Consider the following 25,590-nt stretch of genomic DNA (forward strand, 5'->3'; position numbering starts at 1 on the left):
AAACCATAATTTTAGTTGATATTGCCTAAATTGCATTTCGGTGAACGGATTGGTTGATTGACTGTATGGTGTTTTACGTCCCGTTCGAGAATTTTTCACTCATATAGGGACGTCACCATATCTAGATAAAGGGCTTTAAATTTAGACCTTTACTTGGCACTCAGGGCAATTGAGCACTGAGGGTGCTTTATCGTGTTAACACCTACCGTAACATGAGGCCTATGTTTTTAGCACACCTGAGCCAATGGCTCAAGTGAGCTTTTCTGATCAAAGTGTGTCCGGTGTCTGTCGTCTGTAAACTTTTCACATTTTCGACTTCTTCTCAAGAACCACTGGGCCAATTTTAACCAAATTTGCCACAACGCATCCTACGAAAAAGGGGACTCCAGTTTGTCTATAGGAAGTGCTGTGCCCTCTTTCAAGGGGAGATGATTAAGAATTTGTAAAAATTTGGAGGCATCTTTTAAAAATCCTCTTCTCAAGAACCACTGGGCAAGAAAAGATGAAACTTATGTGAAAGCTTCATTACATACTCTAGATTCAAATTTGTTCATATCATAACCACCCATCTGAGGGCGGGCCACAATAGGGGATCAAAGTTTACGTAGGAATATATAAGAAATACCATATTATTACAGAAGTATCCTTAGGTAGTGTAGATTCAAGTTTGTTCCAATCATGACCCCTGAGGGTAGGGCAGGGCCACAACAGGGGTGTCAAAATTTATCAAAGGAGTATATAGGTTATATATCTTTAAAAATCTTCTCAAGAACAGCTAAATCATTATTAAACATATAAATACATAGTATCCTCAGGAAGTGTAAATCCAAGTTTGTTCAGATCATGACCCCTAGGAGGAGGGGCGGGGCCCATCAATTGGTTAAAGTTTACATAGGAATATATAGGTGTAATGGTTAAGGGGCATTTGAGTAAAACGCATTGAGGATTTCAAATAGTGGACTGACCTGACAACCCTTGGAATGGACTAAGCTAAGGGTATAAAAGGCAAAGCTTTGGGAAAGTCAGGCATTCAGAAGGTAGATGTAGAAGTGGAATGATGAATCAGCAATAAAGAAGAAAAGGTATTCTATCCTAAAAGGAAAAGATCAATGAAATTGAATGCATAATAGAAGATAGGTGATGAATACTCAGTATATTTAAACATAATTTGATATTATTACTATTATCATGTAAGGGTGGGATTGTCCTAATTATATCCGCAGTTTCTAAAGAAAGTTCGGGTATATTGTTGTTACTCATGTCTGTCCGTCCGTCCGTCCGTCTGTAACACTTTTCTTTCTCAAACTCCTCTTACATTTTACACAGTAGCCTAATCCTCTTTTGGGAGATGGTTGGTGGTGTCATGTAGATGTGCAGTAAGGTTTCGGAATTTTCATTTTCACCCTAGGGGTCAAATGGGGGTCGAAAAATGACGTTTTTTATGCAAAAAGCCCCTGCTTCCCTAAACTCCAATTACATTTTACACAGTACCCTAATCCTCTTTTGGGAGATGGTTGGTGGTGTCATGTAGATGTGCAGTAAGGTTTTGGAGTTTTCATTTTCACCCTGGGGTCAAATGGGGGTTAAAAAATGACGTTTTTTGTGCAAAAAGCCCCTGGTTCCCTAAACTCCTCTTACATTTTACACAGTAGTCTAATCATCTTTTGGGGGATGGTTAGTGGTGTCCTGCAGATGTGCAGTAAGGTTTCGGAATTTTCATTTTCACCCTGGGGGTCAAATGGGAGTTGAAAAATGACGTTTTTTATGCAAAAAGCGCCTGGTTCCCTAAACTCCTCTTACATTTTACACAGTAACCTAATCGTCTTTTGGGAGGTGGTTTGTGTTGTCATGTAGATGTGCAGTAAGGTTTTGGAATTTTCATTTTTACCCTGGGGGTCAAATGGGGTCGAAAAATGACGTTCTTTTATGCAGAAAGCCCCTGGTTTCCAGAACTCCTCTGACATTTTACACAGTAGCCTAATCATCTTTTGGGAGATGGTAGGTGGTGTCATGTAAATGTGCAGTAAGGTTTTGGACTTTTCATTTTCACCCTGGGGGTCAAATGGGGGTAGAAAAATGACATTTTTATGAAAAAAGCCCCTGGTTCCCAGAACTCTTCTTACATTTTACACAGTAGCCTAATCCTCTTTTGGGAGATGGATGGTGGTGTCCTGTAAATGTGCAGTAAGGTTTCGGAATTTTCATTTTCATCCGAGGGGACGGGTCGAAAAATGACGTTTTTTATGCAAAAAGCCCCTGGTTCCCAGAACTCCTCTTACATTTTACACAGTAGGCTAATCCTCTTTTGGGAGATGGTTGGTGGTGTCCTGTAGATGTGCAGTAAGGTTTCGGAATTTTCATTTTCACCCTGGGGTCAAACAGGGGTCGAAAAATAACGTTTCCCCCTGGGGGTCAAAGGGGGGGTCAATTTAAAAAAAAAAAAATTTAACATGTTTAAACACCCTTACCTCCCTTATATTTTATGCACTAGCCTTAAATCATGATCATTTGGAAGATGATTGATTTTGTCCTGTGGATGTGTAAAATGGTTTTAAAATCTGCATTTCCATGTGGATAGCAAATAGGGGCAGGAAAAAAATGGCCCCTCCCTAACCCATGGGGTCATGATTTGTACAAACTTGAATCTACACTTTTTGGGAATGTTTCCATATTAATCATGCTTTTGTTGTTCTTAAAAAGAAGAATTTTTAAGATTTTTTTCCCTTTTATTCCTATATAAAACTTTGATCCCTTGTTGTGGCCTGACACTATCCTCGGGGGTCATGATTTGAAAACTTAAAATATGTCCATAGGACATAAATGCCCCGCCGAATGTATATTACTAATGCAACCTGAAAATTTGTATGAGTGAATGAAGTTTGATGAGAATATCTTGAACAGTTTATTTAAAATTGAAACTAAAACCTAAAAAAATGGATATAGATAATAAATTCTCACCAAATTATGTATAAGTGCATGCTTACATAAAAATATCTTACATTGTTTCTTTAAAACTAAGCAAAATACAAATTAAAGAGAAGGGAGGTCAAGGTCACAGGAAAGTGCAATGTGAAAAGTTTTTGATGCAGTTGAATAGCTCTCACTAATACATATCAGCATATTAGGTTTGATAAAAATGTCTTGAATGATTTATTTAAAACTGAGCTTAACACTTATTTGAGAAAAGAGAGGTCAAGGTCAAAAGAAAGGTTGAGGTCAAAATGTTGATGCAGTTGAAAAGCTTACCTCAGTATGTATTTAATATTAGCATATGAAGTTCGATAAAAATATCATAAATGGTTTATTTAAAACGTAGATAAACACTAATTTAAAAACAGTGAGGTCAAGGTCAAAGGAAAAGTCAAGGTCAAAAAAGTTGAATGCAATTGATAGCTCTCAGCAGTATGTATCTGCATATGGAGTTTGATAAATATATCTTGAATTGTTTATTTAAAACTGATCTAGACACTAATTTAAGAAAAGTAAGTTCAAGGTCAAGATCAAAAAGGTTGATGCAGTTGAAAAGCTTACATCAGTATGTATCAGCATATCACGTTTGATTGAAGTCGGACATGACAAACACTATATGCCTCGGCAATATTAATGGCAGGGCATAAAAAACTTGAATCTACACTATATGAGGATGTTTCTATATCAAAATGACTAACAAGCAAATTTAAAGAATTGTGATCCCCTGCTTTCCGTGTCCTAGTGGATGGGATGCCATTATTTATGATATATTGTTTCAAATATGCACGCCCTATCATATGTCATTTAAAAGTAATCACCAAAGTTAAAATTTTTGGAAATTAGGTAAAACATCAAGGTCAAGGGGTAAAAAAATCATAGCATGTTCGGAAACATCTTGTTACATTTAATGTACATGTCAAATATGAAAGTTATAAGGAAATATAGCATTTCTGAAGAGTAAGTTAAACTTCAAGGTCAATGTCACTGAGTCAAAAGTCATGATATATTTAGAAAGGTCTTGTCACAGGTAATATACATGTATAATATGAATGCCCTATCTCTTTCAAAATGATCAATTTGATTTTTTTTAAAAGTAGGTCAAACTTCAAGGTCAAGGTCATGGGTTCAAAAATCATAGTATGTTTAGAAAGTTCTTGTAGGTAATGTACATGTGAAATATGAAAGCCATTTCTCTTATTATTCAAAAGTTATGACCAAGGTTAAATTTAATGTGACAGACGGACAGGCTGACAAACGGACAGACTGACAGACAAATGAGATTTAATGTCCCCTAGGTCCCTTTCGCGAAAACGGATGACAATAATGCCCTTGCTGTTCATGAGAAGAAGATTTATGATGGAAAAATCCTCTGCATTTTTCTATGTAAATCATTGGATCCCCATATGTGGCCCCACCCTACCCCAGTGGGTCATAATTTGAACAAATTTGAATGTACACTAAGTCTATGTAAAGAAAGTTTCAACTTTTTGGGCCATGTCAGTGGTTCTTGATAAGACTTTTTTTAAATGATATCAACAAATTTTCACTAATTCTTGATTATCCCCCCTTGAAAGAGGGTGTGACCCTTCACTTGAACAAACTTGAATCCCCTTTACCCGAAGATGCTTTGTGGCAGGGTTGGTTGAAATTGGCCCAGCGGTTCTAGTGAAGAAGACAAAAATGTAAAAAGTTTACAGGCGGAGAGATGGATGACAAACAAAATGTGATCAGAAAACCAGAAAAACTCAAGTGAGCTAAAAACATATGATCACAAGTACTTGGAAAGAGTTACAGTATTTGAAAAGCAGTTTTTTTTTTCATGCATTGTTTTCAGAAGCTGAGAAGGTATGTCTTGTATCCATGTTGAAAAAACTTCACATTTCAGAAAACAGTATGATTAAAAATGGTTAATCAAGGTGGTTTGAGTAGCAAAATAAGCTAAACTGGTATAGTTATTTCAACCACAGAGCTTAGTCAATTTTAAAATGCACAACCTTTTCAACTCTCAATCATTCTTAAAATATTTATATCATCATTTCTGATTCAAGGGAGAACTAAAGATATGATCAGAAGTATATCCGTTGACTAATAAACATGTACATGTTTATTGTGTTTTTAAGTCATTAATGTTTGTTTGTTGTTAAATGTCCCTCTCGGGAATTTTTCACTCATATGTAGACACCAACACTTAAAAATATTGACGACGTACAAGTCGGATTTGAGGTTAACATTCATTTTAGGAGTTTTCAACAATTTCAACAAACTTGTCCCTTCCCCTTCCCAGACCCCTGTTTGTTCATGTATGCAAACTAATACTTTGATTTGACATAAAAAAAATGTGAATATATATACAAATAGTTTAATGGCCCTTCTCTTTGAATGATTTTAATTCCTAATTCTAGGAGGGTACATGGGTTGACCCAAATTCATGAATGAAATGTCAAGTAATCTTATCATTGATGCACTTTTATTTAATTTGATGTAGTCATATTGTGAACATTTCCAGTTAAGAGAGTGGGGATCACCTCCAGGGGTTCATAACCTTGAACCATTAGATGTGCATAACATAATAACACAAGAAACAAAATTATGTATAGTCAAATGGAAAAGTTTTCTACTATTTAGGAGTCACATGATCATTTGTCATTTTAGGGACAGGGAGCGGCTAGGGAGATTGGACCCCCCCCCCCCCGGAATTTGCAGAGTTATTTAAATAGGACTATATACTGATTTACAGAAGCAAATAGAAAATGACTTTGGATCCCCTCCCGCTTTAAAAATATGGACCCCACCATCATTGTTTTTATTTTGTTTGTTTGTTTGTTTGTTTTTTTTTTGTTTTTTTTTTTACTCCTTAGGAAATTCTGGGCTGGAATTTTTTTTGACTGAGGTGTGGACCCCCCCCCCCCCCGGAAAAAATTCCTGGATCTGTGCCTGTAACTGAACGTAATGTCGACAACGGGAGATAACTCTTCAGAATGTGAAATTCGTCTATTTTGGCATCCGATGATCCACTCTCTACCATCGGCTGATACACTCAGTGTCTGAGAGAGAAACGAACGACAACTCTGCATAGGAGATTGACGATGATCTTTGATCCTTTTAAACTTTAACCTAACAATTTGCATTTCGGTTTATTTTACCCCAATCTATACTCAAACTTGTACTTACCGACTGTCATAGGTCCTGTCAACTTGATGAAATATAATCCAATTAAAACACAAAATGAATCCACTGATATATACATGTAACACTGCACCATGTGCAATCTAAAAATGATAATAGTAAAACTAGTACTAGTACTGGTTGGGTGACGCAAGCCTAATGTGATGTAGAAATTATCAAAAAGGTGTTCACATACATGCACAGTACAAGAACAAATTTTAAATCATCATAACAAACGATGTTTTAACATAACTTTGCCATCAAGTCCTATTTCCAAAAAAAGCAAATTGTGTGTGTGTGTGTTGGGGGGGGGGGACAAATTTGATTGGGTATGGCTTTTCAAGGAGGTTTTTGCCTAATCAAATACTAAAAAAAGTTTGCACATTTTGATAAATTCATTAAAAACACTTTGTGCTAAAATAATATTATTTGTTGTTGAGAAAATATATTTAAAAAGTTCCAATTATGGGCCCAAAATTTATACCCCCCTCCCCTCTTTTATCAAAAACTAATTTACATCATTAATTAAATTCTGTTATTTCAGACTGGTAATGAATTAAGTATATGAAATGCGTATAAGAGGTTCATGGGTAACATGGTCACCTAAGCATTTTATGCTCGATTTGACGAATACATGTACAGTGTAAATTATAGAATTATTTTGACTTTTACCTTGGTAAGCCCAATATGAAGGAGTGTGCATTTAGAGGCAAACTCCTTAGTGCGGGTATTACTGTCTCATGACAGCATCTAGTTTATAACCTTGCATTTTGTTAAGAGTTTTCTCTCTTTGTTTTTAATTCATTAAAAAATCAATTTAAAGAAACTTATCTGGTTTAAAAAAAATCGTTTCAAATTATCATTCTATTTCTTACGTGTTTCAGTGCATTTTTCCACCACAGTATTTTTTGATATTCTTTGAAATTTTATTTTTTAAAAATTGCTCCATGAACTTTAATGCAATCTTTGTTTAATACTTACTGCTTAGTTAATTACATTTTTGAAACTTTCTCTTGGTAAACCCTTTTTTTACTGTAGTATGCTTTAAATTAATATCTGAGTATTATGTGTGTGATGGACATTTAAGGATAGAGGATGACAGATATGAAGGGTAAGAGCAAAATAACAGTATAAAAGTTATAAACACCAGTGGCAAGTATCCTAGGGAATTGATATTAAGCTCTGGATGTAGTAAATCTAAAGAAGATTGAGACAACTGGTTCTTATCTATCAATGGGAACCTAGGAGAGAAACACAGTGCAAGTAGTACCTTACTCAATTCTCATCTCTAGATAAGAAAAAATTAAGTATGGTGTGATATACCCTCGGACAGAGCTGTCTTAAAATAATCATTCCAGTCATTAACTTAGACAGAGTAAAAAGAAAACCTATATATCCCTTGCAAGTACCTAATCATACCATTACTTAGGAAATATCTATGACATTTTTTTCTCAACTTAGCCATTATATTTATACAGAAGCATCCTTAGGTACGTGGAATCAAGTTTGTTCAAATAATGACCCCTCAGGGGTTGGGGGCACAACAGAGGGTAAAAGTTATAAAATATATATCTTTAAAAAATAAAAGCCATGACAAGTCATATAATTAAAGAAGCATCATCAGGTAGTGTAGTTTCAAATTTGATCAAATTTACGGTGGGTGCGGAGGGGCCACAATGAGCAAACATTGGAATACATAGGATTTTTTTTCTTAATTCTTAATTCTTCTGTTTAAGAACAGCAAAGCCATACTTAGAAATATTGATATAGAAGCATCCCGAGGTAGTGTTTATTTAAGTTTGCCCCCCCCCCCCTCAAAACTTTCAATGCTAAATTGATTTCTGCTTCTTCGTAGCCAGTGTGCTCAGGTGAGAGATGTGGCCCATGGGCATCTTGTTTAGGACTCACCTGAAGGACCCACAACTTTCACTTTAAAGTGTCAAGCGCTTGAATCGAATTTGACACATTTACAGACTACCCTAAAATACATATCTCTGTTATTTATTGTTTATTTTAGTTTTATTTAAGAAATAAATAGCAAATTAAAACCTCCACTGGGAAATGAAGTGGATCGGTCACGTGATCAAATCATGTGAAGGCCGAAGGACTTCTCATAAGAAATGATCACATATCGACCCACTTCAATTCCCAGTGAAGTTTTCAAAAATGTTATTTATTATTTATGTATACATTTGAGCTAAACAATCGAATATAAATATTGCACTACCAGTCCGTCGTAAATTTTGACAAAATTACGCAAGGTATAAATCGGCTTGAAAAGGGGTTACACTTCGAGTTCATACTGCAAAGGATTCTGTTTTTAAGGGAATTATTTGTAATAGGCTAATTGTAACCAATAACAGTGAGCATATTGTTGTATGGGAATTTTTGTTTTCCTGAGAACCGATATTCGATGTAGAAAAAGGCACAAGAAACAAGTCCGATGTTTGATTTTAAAAAGTTGGAGGATTTCGGTCGGAAAGGTATGGATGGAGACATTTGTCCGAGGCAGTTAACTTGAAATCAAGCTTAACGTTATAAAATTTGATCAAAAACATTATATCTACAATTTCAGTAAGGCAAATTTAAGGCATATTTATTATGATGGAGACACAGAGACAATTTTTAAGACACCGCTCTTGAGGTGTGCTTACCGAAATGTTTGTGGCGTGTATTCATTGACATTTTCCAGCAGATTTGCAAATTCACCGTGAGTAAAGTTTATTGAAGAAAAATCTATTGAATACCATTTAGAGTTTACGATAAAGATGAAACTAAGATGAAACCAAGGATAAATGATGAGACCCTGGAGGCTAACATAAAACTTATAAATCATAGTTTTTTATCTCTCTATGTAAAATCCCCCCCCCCCCCAAAAAAAAAAAAAAGAATGGATTAAATAATACTTGTTTACATTTTAAATAAAAAGTTTATTATTTTACTTGCATATTTTGCACATTTTTTGGACATTAAAAGCATTCTATAACTGCTAAGAAGTGCAAGTCATTTTATGTGGATATTATTGCGGCGTGTGATTAGGTCACATAATAACCTATGAACTTCAAAAAATTTCATACAAGTATGAATATATTTTCTCCCAGCATGTTTATATATTAGAGAGGTACCAAAACTGTATCTATATATTTATTTATTTTTTATTATTATTATTTTCATTTATTGATTTATTTTTTTTTATTTGCAATAAAAAATATTTGTGAAAGCAACAATTTATGTAAAGGTTATAGAACTCAAACTGTCCATTCTGTGAGAAGAAAGAACTGTTGGAGGGCCGTTAACCTACTTAAAACATTTACTCTACTGTGTGCATAATGTACTCTCTTAGAATTGTTTCTCATCCATTGTATAAATAGAGAATATTCAATATGGAATTTATTTCACGATCGAGCGGGACAGAATTTTTTGATATTTTCACGAGTGCGAAGCACGAGTGAAATTATCAAAATATCCTGTCTCACGAGTGAAATGAATTCCATATTCATCTACAAAACATTGAATTTTCTGTTTATTACTTTTTCTTTGTTTTTCCCTTTGCCTCTGTCTTGACACGTGTCAAAGGCTTGACGTCATCGTTGAACGGTTGAGACGTCATAGCTTAGCAGTTGTGAGATTGAAAACATTACATAGCATGGATTTTAGCAACATATTTGGGAAGAAATTTGCAGTTAGCTCTATCAAGATTGTTAGTTACTATCTCTATCTTATGACAGTCCAGAAATTATTTTTTTACTTACTTCGATATCCTTTCACACTTTGACAGAATATCATTTTGGTATCCTTTCACACTGTGAGAGAATATCACTTTTATTCGATAAATAAATCACAGTATTTCACTATTGAAAATGTAATAAAGTACGCATTGTCTACTTATTGTACTGTCACAGGTAAAGGTTGTTTACAATCAAATGAAACTTACAATCATTGTAATTATTGACTTAGTGGACTTATACAGGTAAGTGCTATTTTTAAATAAACGAATTAAGAATATATACCACAATGCCATGATATTCCAAAATCATTTTCTTGTGATTATCAATGTTAAAAGCATGTCTTTATCCAAAGAAGAAAGCATATTCCTGATTCAAATCAAATTCAGATAAGATGGGCATTCTACTAATAATACAGATGTCATTTATCAAGTGATTTTTTAGTTTTGAGCTTATAATTAGGATTGTCAAGATAAAGAACCAACTCATGTGGATGCTTTTATCAAATATTTCTCAACTTTTGGCCAAGGATATTCAATGGATTTTGACGTCAAGGCAGCGCAGCGAGCAAACCTAAAATTTTGTTTTGCGCTACCGAGAACTTTTTTCCCAACTAAACGACCTGCTAAAACAATAACAATGAGATAAACATGTCTAAGGGTTTTTTTCTCATTTGCACATATTTTTTCTTACAAATAATTCAACCAGAGTGAAAACAAAAGCTCCTGACGACCATCAATTATTACGGACGAAATAATGTTGACCAGCGTTGCATAAATCGGTACTGCATCATGCTAAGTCCACCTGTATATGACACTTCATGTATATTTTACACTGAGGTAGCAGCAACATACATTTTATTATATTTTTTTAAAGAATCGTTTAGGAAAAGAGAAGGTGTTCCTTTTTTAGAATGTTACAACAAAGAAAGAAGGCCAAATGCTTCTCAATCGTTTAACATGCGGAAACATCGTGACGTTAAGATGTAGCGATGCTGTTCCAGGTCAATAGACATATGCATGTTTATAATTTCACCGGAACTTATCTAATTATCCTGTAAATTAGAAATTTTTCACATTTGTTTTATTTATTCTTTATAAAATGTTAACGATTTTTCTTGAATGAAATATATGGAGATAACGAACAGTATTCAAGCTCAAAAGTCCATTAAGCAATACATAATAGGAGCAGAGCAAACACGGACCTCCAAAACATTAGAGGTGGGATCAGGTGCCATGGAGGAGTGAGCATCCCCAGCCGACCGGTCACCCACCGTATGCTCCGTGTTATGATCGGGAAACAACGGAAAAATCCGTCGACAATTCAGTGTGTAAATAATGGCCTAACAATTAGTATGAATTTATTTATGAATTTATCACTGTCCTTTTCGGAATAGAAATGAATGTCTTAATAATTTCCGAACAGCCCTCGTAGATTAGTCCACCTCGTGATATGTCACCAATCAATGTGTTCCGTTTAATTCTCTCCGTTTTTTTTCGAAATAAAATTAAAAAAAATAATCTTTGTATTTTTTTTTTAACAAAATTACTATCAGGAACACATATAATTGTATATATTAGTTTAGAAATAGCAAGCGTCCGAATGATACAAGCCTAACCAAAAAAAGTTAATTTTCTTCCTTTGATTGATTGATTGATTGATTGATTGTATGTTGTTCTACGTCCAATTCGAGAATTTTTCACTCATATAGAGACGTCACCATATACCGGTGAAGGGCTTCAAATTTTGACATTTACTGGGCACTCAGGGCCATTGAGCGGTGAGGGATCTTTATCGTGCCAACGCCTTTCGTGACACACGGCCTCGGTATTTATGGTGTAATCTGAAGGATCCTTTAAAATATACGAATGAATCAATTCAAATCAACATGTCTCATCGAAAACGAACATTTTTCAATAATACAAAAAAAATCCATTCCATGATATATTTTCATCAAGTTTTTACTGTAGCATTCCTCTTTATCGTGGCCTCAATAAATACCTAAACATTCAACTGCTTTGTTTGTAACTTTAATTCCATAAAGCTCGTCAAACGTTTATTCATACTTCCATGCAAAATATATTGTTTTAGTAATATTAATTTTAGAATCAACACATTTGCAAATGCTTTTTCTACATCTAATGTATTCTTCATGGATAATTCGTCATTCATAGCTACCGTAAAGAACCCGCGTGGTGGATATTTTTAACTTCGTGATAATTCATTGAGATACCGTTAATGTTACGATTATTTTGTATTTTAATTGATAAAATTTCAGCTACAAAAAGGAAAAGGAGTGCAGATAGGGAACATCCATGTCTAATTCCTCTTGTCATTGAGCACACTTTGGAAAGCCATTCATTGTTTTTCATTTTAAACACCACGTTTGTATATAGAATGCTTGCTCATTTAATAAGTTATTCCATATATTGAATTTCTTTAAAACTTTATAAAGAACATTCCATTCTACAGAATGAAACACCTTTTTCAAAATATAAAGATAAAAAATAATCCTCCTTGGTTCTCTGATTCACAGTATTCAAAGATGTCCAAATTTTACCTAGCGTTTTTGCCAATGTATCATCCTTTTATATACGCAGTTTGATTTTCATTAATTATGACAGATAAAATGTTTTTTAATCTTGTGGCAAATACGAACGCCATAATTTTTTAATCAGTGTTTGTCAGACTTATTGGACTATAATATTTCAATGATTTTTATCTCCTTTTTTTTTTTTTTTAAAAAATATTATTGATTGCCGTTGTGTGTATGGTGATATATTTCTTTTAAGTGCACTATGGAACTAAGGTCAATTTGCGTCCAGAAACATCGATAAAATTCACTTGGTAAGCTATCGTTACCAGCAAATCTGGAGCAGAGAATACACCGACCTCTCAAACATCAGAGGTTGGATCATGTGCCACGGAGGTGTAAGCATTTTCTGTCGATCAGTCACGCCCTCCGTATGCTCCTTAATCGGGCAAACTGGAAAATCCTTAAACCGTTCAGTGTGTAAATAAAAGTCAACTGTTGTATATTTCTCAACATTACGCAAATACTTTGCTTGATACAATGACCTAGTTAGCGAGTTTTGACTGACGTGGTTGGTAACAATTGATAAATTGTATACAAAAATTTCATATCAAAGGCTGTACTTATTTACTTAGAGTAAAATCTATTACCATACATTATTTCACTATTCATCAAACATAGCTAGACAAATCATTAAACACTGTCTAATCCATAGATATTGACTTTCTTTTTTGTATAATGGTAAACGTGTTTATTACCACACTAACAGCTTTGTTTGGAGGAAGTAAAAAAAAATTAACATGTCCAATATAAGTACGAGTTTTCGATATATTACAACTAGATGTGATCTATCCTTCATACTAGAAGACCTACAAGTATTAGCTTTCCTAAAAAGCTTGTCTGATTTGAGCAAATTTATTTTACGTGAAGAATCAAGAAAAGTTAAATACAGTGTAATCAACATGACTCTGAGTCATGAAATGAATTCTTTTGCTAAGAAACAAAAAAAGTTCAATTCAGCAGATTCAGAATTTTTCCTTGAAAGTCTTCACCCTGAACCGAAAATTTCTGAAGTTTCTTCCAACAGGCCTGTTCATGGATACAAAGATATAACCAGTGCTTTTAAAGCTAAACATCAATCTGTGAACAATGTTGATAATTAAGAAATGTTTTATTAAAAAAAAATAAACGTGTTATAAATGAACTAACATTTTTGCATTTAAGCAAAAGAACATTCAACACGTGTCTTTCACTTTTATATTTTTTTTTAACTATGAAGAAATCAAACGTCTGCAAGTTATCAATATGTGTAGATTTATAAAAAACTCTGAAGGTAGAGAGACTTAGTATGCATTGAATATTTATAAGCATTCATTAGTTAATCTGATACAGATCATCCCAAGAAATCCCGTCCGATTTAGCTTTGAGCTGAACTCAATACAAGTGCTATTAGCGCTAATCACCGATATTCCCCTAAGAGTGATTCGAGACAATTTATGGCAGAATCTTGTAGAGGTGGATCTAAAAAAAAAATACTTTTACAAATATTTTCCTCGGATGTCATTGATAATTATAGCATTTATTTCCTTTAATATGCTCAATATCATTTTGCTACCACGCGTTCTTCTACCTTTTTGCATGTGGAATTTATTTAAATTTTATTTAGAATTAATTAAATTTATCTTGAAATTTAGCGATTTCTTTTTTATTATAGCCTTAAAATATTTTTAAATCTAAGGAGAATCTATAGTGTACAAGTCCCTCTAAGACATCGTGAGTTACCCCATACCCTGCATATTTAACTTACCCCTTGAGAAGAAGGTAAACATGGCCTATTTACACCCTTCCTACTACGCATTCAAAGGCAATATTTCTCAATATTTTAAATTTTAATTCTTTTCCCCCAGCCACTCTCCTTCCCATCTATGCCCTAAAATCAGCCCATTCCACCCCGTATACATCCGAAGACATATTTATGAAAAAACCAGTGTTTTTATATGGCACTACTTGAAAAGGGGTAAAATTAGTCACCTGTGGTACGCTTATACTTTCTAAAAAAAAAAGTAAGGGTTACAAACTCAAACATGTATTTTAATTTCCTTTTTATTTTAATTTGTTTATCGTTTACTCGTTTATTTTCTATAATTATATGTTTCATTTTAAACTCGTTATTATTATTATTGAGCACGTAGGAAATTGAAATCACGCCGCCGCCCCCACCCCCCTCCAATGAAAGGCCTTATATTGTTCTTTTAAAGCCTTAATTTTAAATCTGAAAAAATGTTGGATCCTTCCCTCAACAGTGCTGCCATCATTTGTCTCGCATCACTCTCATGGGTAATATAAAGATTAGCGTTAATTGCGCTTTGATTGAATTCAGTCTAAAGCAACACCGGAGAAAATCCACAGAATTTCTTCCCATGTAATCGACATATGTTGACCTGACCAGCTTCAATCCTTTGTTTTGCTGGACATGAATGATGCATTCGAGAATGGCCAAATGTTATATAACCTGTAATGTATAATGTGATAATAATGACAGCAGCTATAATGCTCTGGCTGGTTTGGGTATTTAGCATGTTTTCTTTACTCGCCATACTCTCAAAATTGATAGTGAAGATAGTATGAAGTTTCCAAGATCAAGTTATCACAAGAATTCTATTGAACGACTTGACCAACAAACCTTGGCTAAATCTAATACTGTCTGACGCCATGACGTCAGACAATGATAAGCCAACTGAAAAGTTGTAATGTTTTGAGGCATTGCAGAGCTTATCTAAGGCCATCTGATGCAGCGAAAAATCTTTCCACATTTCTATATTGATAAAGAGGTAGTCAATTACTGAAACAATAAATAGGGTAGTTAATCTTTAAATGATTCATAAAAAAAGTATTCTTATGTCACATATTTATAAGCATTTCAGGTATTTAAAAGGCCAATTCGATAATGGTAGGATTTTTTTCCCCATTGAATAGCCATTTGTCCAATGCATAGAAAATATCCTCTAACCCATAGTGAATTCTGACTAATTCAAAAAAATCTTTTCCAATGATATATACTCAATGAAAAGCGTACAATTGCTAAAACATTTTATGTTTCATTCACATATTCCAAGGTTTTCTCCATTTTATGATATTTAGTATTTGGTAGGTAGTAATTTCTCTAGGACTTGTTTAAGTACGAGGGTGTTCGATGAATAGGGAACTCACCCTATGTTTATTTTTCAGGAGTAAAACAGAACAAAAACACTCTAATGTTAGATCCACACTCGACAAAATGCACAGGGAATGTGACGTGGATGAAGGACGGTAAAATAATTGACGGAAGCAGCAACATAGATAAGTTCACATTCAACCCTAAATGTCTCTATATTCACAACCTGACAGAAGAGGACTCGGGGATGTACCAGGCAGTTGCAACATTTAGATCAGAACGCTTTACTGTAATTGGTAATTTGAGAAATAAAATAAAATTATGGGGATAACGAACACTAGATTCTCAAAAATACCATCCCTATACATTTCACACAGTATTGCCCAATATCAGTGCTATCATTAAACACGTTTCTCTATCACTTTAAATATATTTTGCTAACAATTGTTCCAGTAGCATCGTTTTGTTTACAGTATTCTTTATCTACATAGCTCTGACATTTGCAGTCAGCCATTGATAAAATTAACATTATAAAAGAATCAGTTTCAAAGCGTTTCAGTACTATTATACCCCAAAAGCTGTTTGTTTGTTTGTTGTTTAACGTCCCTTTGCGGGTGGAGGGCTGCAATTTTATATCTATATTTGGCACTGAGGGCCATTGAGCAGTGAGGAATCTTATTCGTGCCAACACCTACTGAGACACGGGACCTCGGTTTATACGGTCTCACCCAAAGGACAGGTCTTCACATCCTGCAGTGGATTCGAATCTGCGACGTAAGGATCATCTCATCCTTGACTCTAGAGCAGACGCTCTAACCACTGTGCTACACGGGCCACTCCCTCAAAACCTGTCTGCATTGTATAAAAAATTAAGAGTTAAAATTAAAAGGTAATGTTTTAGTACGATATATGCTAAATACAGATATATGTATAAAAAAAAGAAAACAAAAAGAAACATCTGCCTAATTTTTCACAAAACATACATATATATATGTCTGTGGCATATATCGAATACAGATATTATTTGAAGAAAAAAATAACTAAACTGACTAATTTAAATCAAATATTCCCTTTAAAGGACCGTCACGGTATCCCAGTCGGTAGAGCACTTGCTCTGTGATCGGAAGGTCGTGTGTTCGAATCTCTGCCGCGACTGACCTAAGTCTATAAAAACAGGTAGCAACTGTTCCTTCGCCAAGCGCTCGGCACTTTAATGTGAAAGTTGCGGGTCATTCGGATGAGACCTAAAAAATTGAGGCCCCGTATCACGGTAGGCATTGGTAAGATAAAGAACCCTCACTGCTCAATGGTCCTGACGGCTGACGTTGACGTCTCTATATGACCGAAAAATTCTCTCAAATGGGACGTTAAACAACAAACAATCAATTAATCCTTTTAAGGGTGTGTTTGCATGGGATCATAAAGTCGGTATTATGAAATGTCTTGAAATAAGTTTGTAGACGTTTCCATTTATTTTAATTAACTAAATTTAATATAATTTCTATAAGTATGTACATGTATATACATTTATGACATGTTTACCCCTTTATCCCATGGATATCACTCATCGGATTTTTTTTCATATCCCACTGCCATGACGTCTCAATGGTTTTTTTTGTGGAAATGATGAAGTAAAATAATGTGGATTCATTTATAAAAACAGTGTTAAACTTTGATATTGATGTATAAGAAGGTTGTTCGGAAAGTTCACGGACTATGCCAATCTTTCTTATACTATCTTCAAGAAACTTAAAATGAGCATATTTTCATATGTGAAAAATATTTTGTTTAAGTGTGAGGTTTCATTCCATTTGATGCTATAGAATTCATGTTATTTACTTTTAAAATCAATAATTTTTGTAACCAAGGAGCAAACTCAACAACACTGTAACGTCAAAAAAATACCGACATGAGATTCTAAAAATTACCATCCTATACATTTCACACAGAATTGCCCAATATCAGTGCTCTCATTAAAAACGTTTCTCTATCACTTGAAATCTATTTTGCTAACAATTGCTCCAGTAGAATCATTTTGTATGTCAGTGTTATATTTTCTCACTGCATAAGTGTGCTTTCACAAGATCAGTGTCTGTGTAGCGCCAAACTCTTAGCATGACATTACTAACTTTTCAATGTTTTCGGTAAGAGTTTTTTTTTTCATTTGTTAATTAAGGTTTCACATAACATGGCTGGATTCGGGTACATAGCAACAATGAGTATAAAGTTGTTTAATTTGCCATTGAGTGTCAATTTTTGAGAAAATTTCAACGAAAATCTTTTGGGAATGGAGTTTCATGTACAAAAATTTGATTGTTTTACATGAACAACAATTGTTTTTAAAACTGATCTTTTTTCTCTTGATTTATTTTTTATTTCTAAAATAGTTTTTTTTTCCACTTCAGATATTCAAACTGCACATCTTTATGGGATAGAGACTGTATTCACAGATGTAAGCAAATGTGCTTACAACGACCAGCAGTTAATATCATATGAGGAATCTGAGAATACAGATGTCATAATTATAAAGACAACGACAATAACAAAGTTAAAAAATAGTAAGATAAATTTTTACCGTCTCCTCCATAATCGTACTGCTATGTTATTTTTTTAAATTCTTAATGTGTAAACACTTAAGCATTGTATCATTATTTTTTAAAGATAAAGTCTCATAACTGCAACGGTGTGTGAGTTAGCGCCTTATGAAAATTTATTTGAATACACCATTGCAGTTGTGAGACTATAATGATTCAATGCTTATTTTTTCTTTACATTTTTTAACTCCTTGCCTTGACTGCAAATTTGATTGATATTTCAAAATCTCTGTAGTATCCTTCGGGTAAGTTATAATGAATGGAAGAGCCGTTGCAAAAGATTCTGTTCAATGTGAGCGTAAATTCTGATTTTCGCTTATGACGGTGCACTTCCACGGCGTTCAATGTTTGTGACGTCAAAATAAAACGCATACCATAACTTTTTGACCCCTGTCCGTGTTATGGTGTTTTGAATGCCGTAGCTTTCCTCACACTTTATAAGCAAAATGCATGTTGAATACAAATATAAGAATTTTAATGAAGAATAATTTCATTTATATTTACACACATATTAACTGATCTTACCATGATAAACAAAACGCAGTACAGTTAAGGCTACACATGAGGATAATATGGTAATGAGGTCATAATGAGGTTTGACGTCATGACAGTTGCTCCGCCTTGATAGATCCATATAAGGAAATAGAGCTCAAAAAAGCTATTTAATGATGATTGCGAGAATTTGTAACGAATGTCTGTATTTTCAGGTTTAAATAAATAAACATTAGTGATTTTCTCTTATAAAGTAACAACACGTCTTCGAAATAATTCTCTTTTTATTGTGTCGTTTGGCTGCATTCGGCGTCAGCCAAGCGCTTGCACTCGGTGACACGGAATGTTGTTTACATCTAAAAACGTGGCGACAGCAGCTGAGATATGCAGTGGATAAATGCAACAATCAGGCAATCTTTAAAGAGAATAGGGATAAAATAAGAGACCTGGGTCTTGTTTATCTTTTTGATGAGAAGATGATGACGTTATTTCGGGAAATCATGGAAAACTGAGACGATCCGCACTACCTCCCTAGGTCCCTTTGTGTTCATCAAGGTGTGTATATGTGCATAGGTATTAACATGTAGACATACTATTCTTTACATCGACGTAAAATAACCGTGAACATGTACAATAAGATGTATTATTACTATGCAATGCAGTGCTTTGTGCCCCCCCCCCCCCCTTACATACACAAAAACACACACATTAGGCCAAACAAAAAAATATGTGTGGTTCCGGTTACACTTCCAAAAAAATTAGGGTAGGTAGGTAGGGAATTTTTTTTTTTTTTTTTTTTTTTTTTTTTTTTTTTAACAAAATTATTTTCTTAATTTTTTCTAAATAATACCTATTACTGCTTTGCAAATGGCATTTAGATGTGGTGTGATAATATACTAGTCAGTATTGGTAGGGGACACCTACATGCTAGCTTGCTTTGGATTTATCACTATTAAACACTTGCACTATGATTTGCAAGGGGCCGTCATTGCTGAAACTAAAACTTAAACTGGAGCAATTGATGGAAATCGGGGAAAATTCCGGAAAAAATATGAAAATTGCCCCAAAAAAAGTTTAGGGTCGGGGTATAAAATAGGGAAGGTCGGGTAACCGGAACCACACATATTTTTTTATTTGGCCTTATGAAAGTTGCACACTTTTAAACATGCAATGATGTTGTCCTTTGGCATACATGTAACATAATATAAGCACAGCACGTCATGATATCAAATAGTATAATTTAGATGCAGTCACACTTACAATGTATTTGTGAATTCAAACTGAACAGTGTACAATGTATTTGCACTGTAAATACAAGAGTATAAGACCCTATAAATTTTAATTTATACCTCTGGCAATCAAAAATATGTGAATTTTAAGATTTCAGTTTTTACCAGTGCTTCATATTTTAAATTCATCATAGAACTTTTACTGTATCACTAGGCTGTAAATTTGTAGAATTTCTACATTAATGAAGATAAAATGTTTGAATTTTCATTTGTCTGACTTCATGTACATTAAGTCAGTCTTATATGTATATACATGTATTTATGTGCGTTTATATGTAGGCCTATAATTCTTTTGTCATTGTAGCTGTCACAGAACTGGTTAAAACTGGCATTTACATCACCTAGAACTATCAAAATAGATGCATCAATTTCTCCACTGGGTATGATCACACTAAAGCATTCACATTAATTTTATAGTGTGCCAGTGTTGATTTTTTTTTTTTTAATGTTGTATAGGTGAAAGAATTAAATGTTATCTCTAGTATATTGATTTTTTTTTACTTAAATTAAGTATCAATCAAATCAATTCTACTTTTGCAAATGTCATAGGTTTTAATTTCCCAGAAAAGTTTTGTATCAAAAGTTTGCTTCCATTTATTTTATGAATTTCAGAAAATATAGTATAGCATGGTTTGTTTTGTACAATGCAATGTCATTTCATTCTACAATAGTAATCATTATGTTATTCACTCATTACATATATATTGTGTTGTAGCTACTCCCAAACAATTTGAACAATTCATTCAGGCAGCAAGTGTTTCCACCAATAAAATGAAAAGGTATGCTCCATATAAGCTCTAAACCATACATATTCCTAGCAAGATTATTGTAATGTTTTGATAATAAAAATAGTAGAGTAATGTATATGCTTTCCATGTTACTCAATGCATTGTTTTGAGTATCACTTTTTTAAAACACCAATGAACTTTCCATAATGGTATTTCATTTTGTTTTCAGAATTGATTTCATCCGGAAGAACTGTTTGAACTGTAGACTGTTTGAAATATTTTGCACCTGCTCAGAAATCCCTTCACAGCCTGCCTTTGAATTTGAAAAGCTGTTTTTAATTAAATAAATTTTCTAGATAAATAATACTTTGAATTTTTAACAGTACAATGGTGTGAAAGTTTGAAGGCTGTTAAGATTTGAATATCTTTACTTGAATGTATTCTGACAGGCGCATAGCTACCTATACACAAATACGCAGACTGATGTGTACACATCGTTTTCAATTAAAAAAATGGGATGGGGGGAGGGAAGGGAGGGATTTGTGAAAAGAGAAAAAATATCAATACCATTCAGCAAATATTTCTGTTTCAAATTATTTTATCTTGTACTGTTTCGATTCAAATTCAAATTTTATATTACCATGTCTTTATAAAAAAAAATTGTAATGTTTTATTAAATCATTGCCACAACCAAATAAAACATTTATTAATTTGTAATTCTTCTACAACACATTGATAGTTTTTTTTAAAGATCTTTGAGAAAATATCAACCGTTGAATGCTGTGATCCACTAGAATATGATTTGAAATATAACATTATTTTTGTTAATAATTGAAATTAATTATATTTGTTGTTGAAAGTTAAAAAAGAGTAGATGATACCAATATATCATTTTAAAAAATATTCAGCCTCTGTACAATAAATTTGCACGGAAGTATTTAACTTTGTGATAAAAACAATATTAAGTACTATGTCATGTATTTTCTAACGAAAATCGAAATGGCATGATTTTGAATGAAATATTTGGTAAAACCCATGAGCTTCCAGGGACTTTGCCCCTAGGTCCTCATCAGGGCTTCGCCCTGGACCAACGGGGGTTCTCAAAGCGGACCCCAGCCGTTCTCTGCGTACATTTCACTTCCATTCTTGCTACGCGCCTGTCTGTGTTTTTGGGTACCAACAAGATCTAATTTTCAGCATGTATATTGTGTTCACCTGTTCTTTAACAGTTATGTTTCTTGATTACAAAGTTTTACTATGATTATCTTGTTTGCGCATGGATTGATAATAACTAAAAAAAAATGAGACTAAAGCCCCCCTCCCCCAATGTGATTTGTGCTAAATACCCAAAAAAGTAAAACCTGATGTAAACACTGTTTAATAATTTATTTTCTACATGCAAGTAAGGTAAATGTTATCAAAGAAGCCAGAGGCAAACTGGTGATGGGGAGGGGGGGTTAGATCTGTAGCATAGGCGTCGGAACCGGGGGGGGGGCTAGGGGGGGCTTAGCCCCCCCCCACTTTTTTTTTTGCAAAGATATACATAATATAGACATTGAAAATTGAGGCTTACCTTTTTTCGTTGGTTTAGCCCCCCCCCCCCCACTTTCAATTAGCCACACCCACTTTTAATTTCCTTCCGACGCCTATGTGTATAGAAAGGAAAACAGGTTATTAAATACAGGAGTAACCACCCCAGTCCCTTCCTCCTGTTCTTAAAACTTTTCACGTAGTCTAGAATCCCTAAACAGTTGAAGGTTTGATAACTAAAATAATCACATATGTAAAAAAAAAAAAAAAACTAAGTTCTGTTGGAGATATTTTTTGTGTGTGTCTACTGGGGGAGAATAAATATTTTATCATTGATAGCGGCTGTCTATTTTTTATTACAAATGATTGAATCTTTCAATATTTTTAACCATGGGCATTTTCCAATTGATTTACATGATGCTGCGGCAAATTTTAGGCCTATTATTGACGAACGGAGGAAATGCGGTAGGTGTCAAATACGTCTTGTGTATCGTATAAAAGAACGAAGATATACAAAATAAAGTAAAGTCAAGGATTTTTTTTATGCATACCAATTTGATTTAATGAAATAAAGCCCAGCACAGTCCGTAAGTATTATTTGTTCAAGATTTGCGAGGTACACAAACTCTATTAAGTATCACAGAGTTATCTCACATGCTGGGTCAATGATGCGTTTGAAAACTATATTTAGAATGAATGTGTTAAGATTTCAATTTTTAATCCAAAAGTGCAAGGGCAAGGCGACAACCCAAGAGGTAGGTTTTTATTTTAAATTCTTTACTTTACTGTATAGTTTTTTAAAAGTGATGCTCATTTCTTTGTAATTCATTAGGCAATTTAAAATTTCCGATTAAATGATGAAAAATACCCTATTTTTGAATACTGGTATTTGTTTTCAATGAATAACTTAAATATCTCAGAAATCTGACTGAATGAGCATCAGTTTTTCGATAGGATAGATACTAAGGGACACAATGAAACATTGTACAGTTCAAATATTGTTTGCCTTGCCCTTGCACTTTTTGGTTAAATTTGACATTTCATATTTTGACCTAAAATCGGAGCTCACGTGACTGTAGAGGGTCACATGATGACAAAAAATACCGATGTGAAAAGCAATGGACAAACTCTTCATAAAGCCATTAAGATGTTTCAGATAGAGTTTCATGCTAAAAAATAAGACGGTTGAACTTTAAGTGTCTCGTTTTTGGTGCCTTTTTATAGAAAATGTTGCCTTAACTGTACTGCGAAATTAAATATCCAAGCAACGATATACAAGACATTCTGATAAAAAAAATCAACTCACTTTTACATGACCCTTGTTTGACCTTAGCGATCAAAGAACTTTCAGCATAATCATTCATATGCTGTACTGTCTTCTTCTATAATAAAATTAGGAATTAAAAGAAGATCGATCTTTTGCATCTATCAAGGCTGAATAGTTATCAGGACAAAATCCCCGTACAAAAAATCCTTGGGTGAAGGGGATTTCAGTTTGTTCACAGGAAGTGCCACGCCCTCTTTCAAGGAAAGATAATGAAAAAGATGGTGAAAATTTGGTGGCATTTTTTAAAAATCTTCTTCTCAGGAACCCATGGGCAAGAACATATAGAACTTATGTAAAAGCTTCACTGCATACTCTAAATTCAAGTCTGTTCATTTCATAACATTTTTTTTAATGAATTTGTAACAAATGACTAATCATGATTTAAAATGAGTAGATTCTCATTTGCTTTAATAAGTTTAGTCCTCTTCTTATTTTTGTAGACATTTATACGAAAGAAATTAAAAATGACGAGGAAGAAAAGTTGTGGTTTCACACAATAATCCTTCTCAGCAAGAACACTTCGCTGTCACTGGTTGATAAAACAGAACTAGAGTTACTGGGTATGAGACGAGAAAGTCACATATATATATATATATATATATATATATATATATATATATATATATATATATATATATATATATGAGTGTGTGTGTGTGTGTTAACAAAATATTTTTTTCCAGATTTTACTATTTTACTTTTTTCTTTCTTCAACCCATTCCTCTGTACTGCAATATGCAAACTCTAATTTTTTTTAAACATTCTTTTCATCAATAAATGATATATTCCAACATTTTAAACAAATAAACCTTTATAATTGAATTCTACGTTTAAGTAGTACCGTTCACGGTAGCTCAGTCGGTAGAGCGCTCGCTCCGTGATCGGGAGGTCGTGAGTTCGAATCTCTGCCGCGACAGACCTACATGTAAGTCGATAAAAAATAGGTAGCAACTGTTCCTTCGCCATGCTCTCGGCACTTTGAAGTGAAAGTTGCGGGTCCTTCGGATGAGACCTTAAAAACCGAGGCCCCGTGTCACGGCAGGCGTTGGCACGATAAAGATCCCTCACTGCAAAATGTCAAAATTCATGATATTTGGAAAATTTGAAATCGCAAGATTTTACTAAAATCAACAGCTTAAAAACTTATGACTTTTCTACTTTATACACAACCATTCCCCACGATAAATTAGAGTCCAGGCTTTTTGATTTTATTGACAGCTGCTTTTTCAATAAAAATGGAACTCGTAAATATACTTACCTTGTCATTAGTAATTTGCAAAATTATTTTGTTAAAAAACATTCTGATTGTACACACAAGTACTCTGAAGTTGACATTAAAAAGATGCTTGAGTTTCTGATTGACAATATCTATGTGGTTTTTGGAGACCAGGTCTTCTAACAATCTATTGGAATTTCCATGGGTACCAATTGCGCCCCGTTATTAGCAGACCTTTCTTTGTATTCATATGAAGCAGAATTTGTCCAAAATCTTGTACGTGAAAAGAAGAAAAAACTTGCTGTGGCCTTCAACTCGACATTTAGATATATCGACGATGTATTGTCAATTAACAATGGCTATTTTCATTCTTATGTCGAAACGATATATCCTGGTTAGCTTGAGATAAAAGATACCACAGAGTCTGACACATCTGTTTCATATTTGGATATTTTACTTCAAAAAGACGTTAATGGTAATCTAACAACCAAGCTTTATGATAAACGTGATGACTTTAACTTTTCAATCGTCAATTTCCCTTACTTCTGCAGCAATATACCTTCATCACCTGCATACGGGGTATATATCTCTCAGTTGATTCGATACGCAAGAGCATGCTCTACGTATGAACAATTTCTAAAACGAGGTAAATTATTGACAAACAAGTTGATGAAACAAGAATATCAGCTGTCTCGTTTAAAGTCATCATTTCGTAAGTTCTATGGTCGATACAATGACCTTGTCAGCAAATACAATTTATCATTGAGTCAAATGCTGACTGACGTTTTTCATACTAATTGTTAGGCCATTATTTACACACTGAATTGTCGACGGATTTTTCCGTTATTTCCCGATCATGACAAGGAG

The 25,590-nt window shown here is 33.8% G+C and overlaps 1 protein-coding gene across 1 annotated transcript in view; it reads left to right on the forward strand.

Annotated features, from left to right (window-relative positions):
- The first annotated feature begins 15,647 nt into the window (after positions 1-15,647).
- The window catches only part of LOC133198085 (uncharacterized), a 35,186-nt gene continuing 25,243 nt past the window's right edge, over positions 15,648-25,590 (forward strand). The window contains exons 1-2 of the mRNA XM_061334231.1: positions 15,648-15,843; positions 23,948-24,067. Of these exons, the coding sequence (XP_061190215.1) occupies positions 15,648-15,843; positions 23,948-24,067 (316 nt within the window). The remainder of the gene's footprint in view (positions 15,844-23,947; positions 24,068-25,590) is intronic.

The sequence above is a fragment of the Saccostrea echinata genome, unplaced genomic scaffold (assembly GCF_033153115.1).
Source record: "Saccostrea echinata isolate AGI-Se365-2 ecotype Australia unplaced genomic scaffold, CSIRO_AGI_Sech_v1 ptg000033l, whole genome shotgun sequence".
NCBI lineage: Eukaryota > Metazoa > Mollusca > Bivalvia > Ostreida > Ostreidae > Saccostrea > Saccostrea echinata.